Source organism: Sminthopsis crassicaudata, chromosome 3, assembly GCF_048593235.1.
Source record: "Sminthopsis crassicaudata isolate SCR6 chromosome 3, ASM4859323v1, whole genome shotgun sequence".
NCBI classification, from domain to species: domain Eukaryota; kingdom Metazoa; phylum Chordata; class Mammalia; order Dasyuromorphia; family Dasyuridae; genus Sminthopsis; species Sminthopsis crassicaudata.
Genome location: NC_133619.1, coordinates 154545365 through 154557524, shown reverse-complemented (window position 1 = coordinate 154557524; position 12160 = coordinate 154545365). Strand labels below are relative to the sequence as shown.

General features: G+C 33.6%; 1 protein-coding gene across 7 annotated transcripts in view; it reads left to right on the top strand.

The window, feature by feature from the left end:
* NALCN (sodium leak channel, non-selective) overlaps positions 1–12160 on the top strand; it is a 518736-nt gene that overhangs the window by 433218 nt on the left and 73358 nt on the right. For all 7 annotated transcript variants that reach the window (XM_074299465.1, XM_074299466.1, XM_074299463.1 and 4 more), the window contains one exon: positions 2006–2079. In XM_074299465.1, coding sequence (XP_074155566.1) covers positions 2006–2079 — 74 coding nt within the window. The remainder of the gene's footprint in view (positions 1–2005; positions 2080–12160) is intronic.

The window sequence follows — 12160 nt, the reverse complement described above, 5'->3', positions numbered from 1 at the left end:
GCCATTTCTTTCTCCTACTCATTTTACAGATGAGGAGATTGAGGCAAAGTGTCTGAGGTCAGATTTGATCTAAAAAAAAAGGGGAATCTTCCTGACTCCAGGACACCTTGCTGCCTCATCATCATCATCATAATAAACCATACATTTACTAATATTTCATTTTTCTTTTTAGAGAAAACCTCTGAAATTTTTATAACTCCTATCACAGAAAAAAAATGATTATGTTAAAACATGTAAATATGATCTTATAGAAATACAAAATAAGTTATCTGAGAAATTCCTTATAATTTCCAGAAATTCTGACTTTTAAAAAAATTCTGAATCTCAAGGATTAAGATTTATAAGAATTTGGTTAGAGAAAGATGCCTGAATGATGTCAATGAGTAGATATCAAAGGGAGATCTCAGTGGATGACCTCAATTTTTGATGAAGTTTGAAACAAAAACCTTCAGTGGGATTATAGATGCCCATAGAAGGCTTGAAGAAAAACAAGGATTGGAATAACTATTGTAGATGAATAGCAAATCACTTAGGGAAGAATAGAAGTTTGCTTTCCTTCAAGGGGATCTCAGTAGAATGTTATGGTTTCTTGATTTTCTTCATCTCCATTAAGTAGGATATAAAGGAGATATGTGGTCTGAGTAGTTTATTGATGGAGAATGGGCCATGATCACCAACAGATCAGGATTCAAGAATGAAGGAGAAATGTGAAATTGAGTTGGTTTAGCAAAATCTCAAGATAGGGAAAGTGGCCTGACCAGCATATTGGAAAGGTCTGAAGGGAATGAAAGCCATAGTGAGAAAAAAGAAAAGGGTAGGAGACATAAGACATAGGGAAAAAATATATAATGATAAAAATTATCATCATTTCAAAAAATTTCACAGTTTAGTGATGGCAAGATCTAGCACATGACTATCTTTGTATGTAATCTAAAATAAAGTAGAGGAATAAGTTATAAGGACTAAATAGATTGAAGATCTAAGAAGTTGAAGCATTTGAGGAAACATCATTATGAATATTGAAATCTCTTAATATGAGGGCAAGCAATAGGGAGGAGAAAAACAAAACTTTGACTCAGTCACTGAACTCATTGGGAAAGGAAGCAACATACTCTTATGGTTGATACATAATAGCCATGAGGATCTGAACTGAGTGATATATTTGGATAGGTTGCTAGTATTTCCCTTCCAGCATATTCATTCTCCTGCAGCTACAGTTCTTCTGCATTTAAACTGATACATTCCTGCTTCACTTTTTCCTCATAGAGCTCTTTCTGCCCTGTCAGTGTTTAATCCCCAGATTTGCTTAATCATATTCCAAGCACTTGTTTACCATGTTATTGTCCAGCTTCTTTAAATAACCCTATAAAATAGAGCTAGTCTATAAGGATTTAGGTTTTTACACTGCTCAGATAATAGTACTCCAGGATTATTTTGTCAGTCTTCTCAGAATCAATCATAGACTTACTGGTTCATAAGAAACTTTGAAAACTCATCTTCTCTTTTCACAAGAATTCAGACATAAACAATTTATTTATATTAATGGCAGCATACCAAGCCACACTGTAAACAAAGGAAACATTTTCCATTCTATAGAGAGACTAATAACACTAGGTGTGGTTTATACAGATATATCCCTAGGTTTATCTTAGAGGTCACAAGAGTGAATATTTTACCGAATTGGATTACTTTTGTATGCTAAAACTCTCAGGTATCTAGTAACTCCTATTTATTTGGAAGATCTCACAGGGAAATTTCTGCTATCTCCTTCCTAGATGACTGAGAAAAATTGATGCTAGAGTAAAAAAGTACAGTCATTCAATATCTGGGACTATTAACACTAGTCTTAGACCTATTTTGATATTCTTTCATGAAATACAATCTTTGTACAAGTTCTTAATGTTGCACTTGTGGCACTATCTGCTGATGTAACTTGTTGCACTATTTGCTGCTGTATTTCCCCATTATGCACAAAATCTAAAATCACCTTCTTTAAATTTTCCAGCTTCGTAAGTCTGTTTTCAGCATCAGGGCAAGGAATCTTCTGGAAAAGGAGACAGCAGTCACAAAAATCCTCAGGTAACAATGAACTGTTGATTGATACATCTTTCCTTTTAAAATGGATATTACATATATATGTATATGTATACACCTATATTGATAAGTAGAATATAGCAAACATGTATGTATACATATCACATACATGTGTTAATTTTTTCTATGTATATTACTGATTTATGAATGCTTTATTTATAACAGTTTCTGAAAAGAAAATATTTTCATTTTTTATAAAAAACACAATTGTGGTCTTTTCTCAAATAATATATAATGAGCTCAGCCAGTCAAAATTGAATGGTTCTCTTTTGTTTTGTTTCATTATTGCCTATATTATAGTAAGTATATATCAATATTAAAATTTTGTTCATGTTTAAATGAAACATGTTCTCCAACACTGGAGATTAGACATGAGCTGTCTTTGGAGATTTTGAAGGAAATCTTATGGGCAATGAGGGAATTTAAAGCCTCTTTCTGTTTTCTTCTTCATCCCCCCTCACCAATAACATCTCTACAAAGAGTTACCATTGGAGAATTTTCTCCCCCAACTAGCTTTTTATTGTGGCCTAAAGACCAAAAATCAACCTGACAGTATGTGATCTGCAAAGCTCTGCTGTTGCATTCACCTTAAAATTATATCATCTGGATATGCTAATCAGCCAGACAATCTTCTATAAATTTGTTTCATATTCTGACCAAAGAAAGAGATAATTGCAGACACAGCTAAGTGCTAGGCCTGAGTAGCTTTTGTCAGGTAAAAGCAGGTGTTTATGGTAATTAACAGCCACCACCAGCTACTGGAAGGGAGAAGGATATCTTCTGCCTTTTATACACTTGAGTTCTTATACAGTTTTCTCCTGCAATATTACCTACTCTAGGCTTTATAGCAACACACCTGTTGTAAACAAAAGCTTAGCTACTTGTAGCCTAAAGATAAAAGAGCACCTGTAACTCCAAATAGCTACCAATTAGGAAAAAATCAACACACAAATTCCATGTCAACCTCAGATTAATAGTTTTAAGATTGCTTACCAAGCCAATGGACAATGTACTTTTGGGCTTGATAGTTGGTAATACATATATATATATATATATATATATACATATATGTATATGTATGTATGTAAAATTTAAGTAGTAGGTAACAGTCCCTGAGCAATGTAGTACAGACAATATAAAAACTCATATTACTCATTGCTAAGGGGAACACTACAATTGAGGAACTTATTTATTTTTTTACAGGTTCAGACCAAGGTATAGTAGGGCCTTTAAAAAAAAATGGACTTCCCATTTATGTGTTTCACAGCATTTGCATGTTCATTCATTTGTGAATACAATCATCATATGCATTAACAAATATCCATTTGCATGGGAAAAGTTACAAAAAAGATAATAAGGTACATCCCCTTCTAATTTTGCATGTGCAAAAAAATTATCCTTTTCCATCTTAACCTTTAAAAGGAAGAAATTTGTTGTTCTGTATTTGGAATAGCAGCAATGGGACAGTATCTGATAAACCACATGTACTGAAGTGGGAATTTCAAATATGGACAAAGTGTCCTTCTTTTGACTTCAGTGTATAAGAAGCTCAAATATTGTAATGACCACTTACCTGTCTTTGAACTTGCTCTAAGTCTCCATAAGAAGCATCTTCCAGCTGACTAGTGAAGAGGAGTGGTGTGATTGCCCGAGTGAAGGGTGAGAGTATTGCTTCTTCATCCATGATTTGACTTTGCTGCTTGTTCTGGTGATTCTATTTAAGGAGTCCTCCGGTCCTATTGGTTTTATCTCTCTAGTTGTCCATTTTGTCTCAGAGGGAAATTCATTTTCAGTACATCAAGAAACAAGCAGAATGGCAGAGAAAATTGGAGACACAGAAGATTTCTCACACACTTATACACACATACATACTCATCTTGAAGAGGAAAAATAAGAGCATTTAGCCAGAGAAAGATGTTTTCACTCACAGGGTACTGTGGGATACATAAACACATTCCAGCAGAAAGAGAAAGACATACCTTTGTGCATCTTCAGAGGATACTACAATAGCCCAGTTTATACATAGGACATCTCTATGGAGACCTGTAGCATGATGAGGCATTCAGCACTGACATCTAACCTAGTCAATACTGCTAAATTATGGAATGACCTGGGCACACATTACCAAATTTAGTATTATTTTCCAAAAACTGTCTGAAACAAGATATTTTAACATGGGACCTGAAAACTCTTACATGCTGAATATCTCCAAAACAAACACATGTACATTTACAAGCATGCACTTCTAAACAGATTACTTGAAGCACCTGCAAAAAGTTCTGATTTCACTGGAGCAGAAGTTCTAGACCAATCTATAACCTTCTCTCTTAGCCTTACTCATATATCAAAGGGATCATCCATAGAATATGGAACTTATCTAACAAAACAGGACTCCAGCTGACTTTGGAATGGGCTATTATTAGTGCCTATTACACCAAGTAGTGGTATGTTTTTGTAAATCCCTGCTACTGGAATTTCAGTGTTGGTAGCTTGACTGAGCTCAGAAATTCTAAGTGTATCTAAGTATATATTCCACATGTATCATAAGAAACATAAAATAGCAATCCAAAATTAGAAAAATAACTAAGAACCCAAAACTCTTAGAGAATAAGTGTTTTCTTGTTTTTTCTTTTGTTCTTAAGAGAAGACCATTTCACTTCCTTGAAGATTACCACTTTATTGCTACCTCACTGATGGCCACTGAGGCCATGAAGTTAAAAGTGTAGGTTACTGAAATGAAAGCTACTGTAATTGAGTATATTAGTCATTTCCAGAATATGTCCCTAGTTTAAGCCTGTGGATAAAGGTTCGAGCAAAACTCCCATGCTGAAAAAAAAAAGTCATTTTTCTTAAAAATAACTTCTAGTAAAGAAAGGAAAGGAGTAATTTTCAACATAGAATTACCTCAATATAGAAAAATAGTCATGGGATTGCTTATTATAACTGAATCCATTAAACAGTTTTAAAAGGATGTGCTGTTGTCACTGTATCTGAAACACTTCAAATACCATCCTGGGCTTTTTTTAAGTTGGGGGGGGGGGAGTCTTTTCCAGCTGGGTCAGGAATTGACCCGGAATATTCAAATCAAGATATGCCTTCCCTGAGACAAAACTGTGAGGCAGGCAGTGTGGATCCCCAATACTTCCTCAAGAAACTTTGTTATTTTATGTTTTCTTAACATTCCTGATCAATCCCTGGTTGTCAGGTTCTGTCAAGTTTGTCTCACTATCCTCTCTCTTTTCATCCACTTCATTACTACTCCAACTGATACCATCATAATTCAGGTTTTCCTCATCTCTTATTTTAATTACTAGTTGATATCCCTGCTCTAGTATCTCTTCTTTCCAGTCTTTTACACATAACCTAATATGTAATCTATTAAACACATATTTACCTTATCACTCTTCTGCTCAGAGTTTCTTTGAACCCATTTTGTACTAAATAAGATATAAAATACTTAACCTGACATTCAAACTCCACCACAATTTGATTCCAAGGTATCATCCAAGCATTATTTATATTCCTGTCTTTTCCCACACTCGTACCCTGTGCAAACTGAACTCTTGGTCATTCTACCTATATCCAAAGTCTTCACTGATTCCCTCCAATTCCAAAAAAAAAAAAAATTCACATTCAGATTTTTCAAACTGTTTTATCAAGATTTCTCCTTAGCACTTAATACATTTTGCCCTGAATTATACTTAAGATGTAATTGTATCTTCAGTATTTGTCAGAACTTGATGTACATTTTAAGTGATTAATAATTTTTATTGGTTTCTTCTGATTCTATAGCATTAAGCTATATTTTGTGAATCATTTTTGTTCTCAGCTGTCATTTAGTATAGTGTTAATTGTTAAGGTTGGTAGAGAACAATCAAATTGTCACTCTTCCTAAGAGTATTATATATTTAAATGGGACTCAAAGACGGAAACGTTCTTAAGACCTACAAAAATGGTATCATATGGATAGAATAACAAGTGGTGAGGTTAATATTTGGGGACAAAGGCACTACAAAGCTATATTTTTTTTTAGATTAGCAAAATTATTTTTAGATTAGCAAACATTTATTTTATCTTCTCTTACCTCTCCTCTCCTTGGGAAAACAAAACAAATCCTCTTACCTCTTTCCCATGAGAAAAACAACCCATAAAACTTTTAAACAAATATGCATAATTAAACATTTGGGGATCATGTTCAAAAACATTTTCATCCTACATATTGAATCCATCAGCTTTCTATCAGGAGGTGGGCAATATTCTGAGGAGGCATTGCAAATGGAGAAAGAGTTTCACGAGGAGGAGTTTCAAGAAGATGGTTGTTTGCCAAATGAGACTGTCAGTAAGCTGTGCCATTGTCAGTTACTTGACTCAGGAAGTAAGTAGAGTAGTAGTATGGCTGAAATCATCCTAGCTTTGGAGTCAGGAAGAATTGAATCCGAGTCCCAATTCTGACTCACACTAGCTGTGTGACTATGGTCAAGTTATATATACCATTGCCCAACTAGGCAACTATAAGAAATGAAATTCCAAAGGATTTGCCAATCTATGCTGATTGATGTAGGGAGTATCTTCACTAGCAATTCATTACAATAATCAAATCAGAGATCGATATCCAAAAAAAAAAGTAGCCATGAAGAATTGGATTAGAGTACTAATGACCCTTTGCATTAGATATTTGGTAAACCTTAATAAGATGGAATCTGCATGAATGGAGATCATTCCATTTTTCCCTAACAGGTTAAAAAAATGTGACTGATAAATCATATGAGCTCCAAACTTTGTGAGAGAATGGTGGAAATTTTAATGTTGGATATTAAATTATTTGGTACATGTGTGACTCTCATGATGCAAGACATTGATTTCAATTCTCTGGTCTTCAATTTCATTATCTATAAATCTATATTATCTATAAAATAATAGAGTTGGGCAAAGCAGGGCTGAATCTAGGCTTTATGATTGTTTTTAAAATAGTTTGGTAACTATATTTCATTATAATTAGCTTCCTTTTGTGATACTATGTGTTTTCTGTCAAGTATGTTTAATTTTTTTTTCTGAGAAGGGGTCCAGTTGGCTTCATCAGAATGCCAAAAAGATCTGGCCCACAAAAAGATTTAATATAAGAGTCCAAATCTGAAGCTAGTTTCCAAGATCCTTTTCACCTCTGTCTGAGGCTTTATTATTTCCCAAGTTTTCTTCTCATTAATTCTAGTGAAATTCCTTTACTATGTGGAGGAAGTAAAACCGGTTTTTCTAACACAGTCAACATCATTAATTAGTATATTATAGAACTTCTCTGACCCCATAAAGGTAACAAATTATCCCAAGGGAGTGGAAAGCAAGAATGGCTTTTTAATGTTAGATAAAATGCCTTATGTACTTTTATGTCTATTAAGTGTTCTATTTTTAATGTTAGCCACCAGCTTTTATGTATTATAGGCTATAGTAATCTTCTAAGTCCTATAAAAGGCAGATAGTACTCTCTACTTTGAGGGTCCAAATTCCCAAATGCATGTCATTATTTGAAGTGGAACTCATAACATTCTTTGTAATGGAAGCAGCCTGCCTTATAAATCGCCACAAACAGGAAATTCAACCCTTTGAAGGAGAAAGCTGGTTAGACACGCAATGCACCTCAGTCTGGACTTCGTAAATAACAGTAAACTCTGTCATTTCTCTACTTAAGCAATTATGCATTCTATCAATTTTGTCTTTTCAAGTTAATTTTTATTATTATCAATATCAAACCATGCTAGAAAAGTAAATTTTTTAAATAAGAAAACATTAATGGCATTTTTAGAGAGTTTGAGAGGATCATGTGTCTTGTGTCTAAGTGTAGGTTTTCACTTGGCACAATCATCTGTCTTGTTTTTGAAGACTTGTCTGAAGTGTATTGTGAGAGAGATGGTGTTTTACTGCCTAAATTAGAAATTCAAGGGCACTATTAAATTCCCTGGTATTCTGATTTAAAGAGTGTTGTTGAGCTCCTCTAAAGAAAGTGTTCTTCAAGAAGCAGTGACCTTTTCAATATATCACAGGAAATCAAGAACTTGTAACAGTGTGCTTTCAAACCTATCACCAGCGCTCTCATTTCTCATAGTGTCATCAGCTCATCTATTGCAGAAGGGGGGTAATAATGCATTATTTCTCCTGTGAAGAAATTGATACACTGATATACTAATGCAAAATAATTAAGAAATGTAAATACCTTGACAAGTTACACACTGCTTTGTGTGTTTTGCCTGAAAGTGCCTCCATTTAGCTAAGGTAATTGAGTGGGGATTTTTCTAATATTCAAAACTTTGAAAGTCGGTCCTATAATTGATTTCATTTGGCTTTGTTCAAATTAAAATGTTTCTCACCAACATTTGTATTAGTCTAAAAGTCTAAGGAATTGGAATTTTATACCAGGATAAGATTTAAATAACTTTAGCTCAGGCACCTAGGTTTTTATGTTTTACATTGTTTGCATAATTAAAAGAGATAGTATGATGTCATAGAAAAAGAACTAGCTGTAGAAGTAGATCTGTAGGATGAGTAATAAAGATCTATCTTTGACAAAAGCTGGCTATTTTATCCTAGGCAAATCACATCATTTAACTAAGTGCCATCAAGCAACTCTAAGACTGTAAATTATTTATTTAAACATATATATATATATATATGTAATTATGTATGCAGGGAAATAACACTTGACAATTATAGGGCTCAAAGAATCCCCAACCTATTTTGGAAATAAACACTATAGAGAATACAAATATAGAAAATTCTCACTAGAGAATAGAAGTACCAATAACCTGTCTTGTCACTGATGACCAAATATTTTCTTGTCTCTGCTGCTACAGAGCTCATGCACAATTCTTGGTGCATGTAAGTCAAGTGAAGTCAATAAGCATTTACTAAGTGCATATTATGTTTGATGCAGGGATGCCCAAGACTTCTCCAGAAATATTCACTGTATAGGGAAACAGAAATACAAATACAAAGTAAAAGCCAGCTAAGAACATTATACAATTGAAATCTGATCTGCTGTAGCACATCTAGCTCTATTTTCTTCCTGTCAGCAGAATACCCACATCCATAGTATAAGAACAAGTTTAGTGACATCAGCTCAGAGGTCGTATGTCTAGCTACTTTTGTCTGCCAGCAACATTAATGTAGAAAAGGGACTGGAATACTTGTTAGGATGGCTGGATTCAGCTGCTCAGCTGTCTTCTCTTCCTCATTGGAATAACAAGATTACAGGTTCAATAGTAAATAACAGTATAGCAGGAATCCAACTAAATTGTTCTTTCACCTACTATCTTTGATATTCCTAAGTGCTCAGAAAACATACATATAGAGATATATAGCTATGATATAGATATACAATATGGATAGATATGTTTTGCTATCTATATTATAGATATAGCAACAGACAGCAATGTATAAGTGTGAGAGAGAGAAAGAGAGATTGAAAAAGGGAAAGAAAAGAAAGGAAGAGGGAGGAAAGGAGAGAGGGAGGAGAGAGAAAGAACTACAAGAACAATTAAAAATAATTTATTTCTCTGAAATTTACTCTTCATTATCATTGCAACAGTTATTTAAAAGCTTCTTGCCCTCAACATCTTAACTGCCTAGCCCCAATGTCCATTTTTTTAACTGAAATGTGGCCATTAATGACAATGAACAATTAACTGCTGCTTCATGCTAACTACCATGTTTTGGAATCCCTTGATCCCTCTTTCTGTTTCCTTGAACTTCTTTCAACTTCATGCTTCTCCATTCCCTGCCCACTCAGTTCCATCAACATCTTAATCTTGTTACTTTACACAGTTAAGGAGAGTAATAAATATATCTCTCCTTGTTCAAACACCCTTCAAAGAGCCAAAGACTTAAAGTTTCCCAAAATTATTTCTGAAAACAGTTGGAAAAAAACCTGAAGCTTGGAACAATACCTTTGTAAAGAAGAACCCTACTTTAGCATGAAGTTAAAAGTCAAGAAATAGGCTGGAAAATGAGCAAAAAAGAAAAATTCTTACCATAAAAAGTTACTATGGTGACAAGGAAGATCAAAATTCCTGCTCAGAAGAAAACAAACTCAAAATTTCTATATCCAAAGTCTCAAAGAAAAATAATGGATTCATCTCAGGAATAGAAGAGCTAAAGAGGGATTTTATTTTTTTAGTAATAGTTTTTTGGGGGCAACTAGGTGGCACAGTGGATAGAACACCAACCCTGAAGTTAGGAACCTAAGTTCAAATCTGGCCTCAGACACCTAACACTTTCTATCAGTGTGACCTTGGGAAAGTCACTTAGCCCCAATTGCCTCAGCAAAAAAAAAAAAAAAATTCAAAATACTTGCAAAGATAATTTTCAACATTCACCCTTATAAAACCCTGTATTCCAAATTTATCTCCTGCTCTTCTGCCCACCTCCTTCCCTAGACAGCATATAATTATGTTAAACATCTGGTATTCTTCTGTACATATTTCCACATTTATCTTGCTTCAAAAAAAAAAAAGTTCAGATCAAAAGGAAAAAAATGAGAATTAAAAAAAACAAGCATGAAAAGAAATAACAACAAAAATGGTGAAAATACTATGCTGTTATCCACATTCAATCTCCAAGTCCTCTTTCTGGATGCAGATGAATGTAATGGAATGTTTACATTTATAAACCATAACTTATTTAGACATTCTTCACTAATGGATATCTACCCAGTTTCCAGTTCCTTGTGACTACAGAAAGGACTGCTACAAACATTTTTGCACATGTGGGGTTTTTTTCTAATTTCTTTGAGACACAGACCCAGAAGAGACACTACTGGATCAAAAGATATACACAATTTGATCATTCTTTGGGCATAATTCCAAATTGCTCTCCAGAATGATTGGTTTAATTCACAACTCCACCAAGAGTGTATTAGTGTCCCATTTTTCCCACATTACCTCTGACAGCTATCATTATCTTTTCCTATCATTTTAGCCAATCTAAGATGGGTGTAGTAATACCTCAGAGTTTTCTTAATTTGCATTTCTCTAATAATGACTTGGAGCATTTTGAAAGGTGATTTTAAAAATCAATTAAAAAGGTAGAGGAAAAAGTTGGAAGAAAAATGAGAGTTATGCCAAAAGAAATCATGAAAAAACATAGTCATAACTTAGTAAAGGAATCACAAAAATACTAAAGAAGACAATAGCTTTTAAAAAAACAGAATAGATTTAGCAGTTTCTACATAAAGGATCAGAGAACTTGAAAAGTGATATTCTGGAATGCAAAACCAGCTAAGATTACAACCAAGAATCACCTCCCCAGCAAAATTAAATGTAATCCTTCAGAAGGGAAATGGCTATTCAATGAAATAGAGGAATTTCAGGCATTCCTGATGAAAAAAACAGAATTAAATAGAAAATCTGACTTTCAAATACAAGATGCAAAAGAAACATAAAAAAGTAAACAAGAAATAGAAATCATGAGGGATTTGATAAGATTGAACTGTTTATATTGCTACCTGGGAAAATATTTATAACTCCTTTACATGGATTTATTTTGTACCCTGTGACTTTCCCAAAGTTGTGAATTTTTTTATAGTAGTTTTTTAGTTGATTCTCTAAGATTCTCTAAGTATACCATCATCTGTAAAGTGATAATTTGGTTTTCTCATTACCTACTCTAATTCCTTTAATTTCTTTTCCTTCTCTTATTGCTAAAGCTAATATTTCTAATACAATATTGAATAGTAACAGTGATAGTGGGCAACCTTATTTCACCGCTGACCTTATTGGGAATGATTCTAGTTTATCGCCATTACATATAATGCTTGCTGCTGGTTTTAAATAGATGCTATTGATCATTTTAAGGAAAACTCCATTTATTCCTATATTCTCTAGTGTTTTAATAGGAATGGGTATTGGATGCTTTTTTTCTGCATCTGTTGAAATAATCATATAATTTCTTTTATTTGGTTTTTCATATAATCAATTATGCTAATAGTTTTCCTGATACTGAACCAGCTCTACATTCCTGGTATAAATCTAATTTGGTCATGTTGTATTATCCTAGTGGTAACTTGCTCTATTCTTTTTGT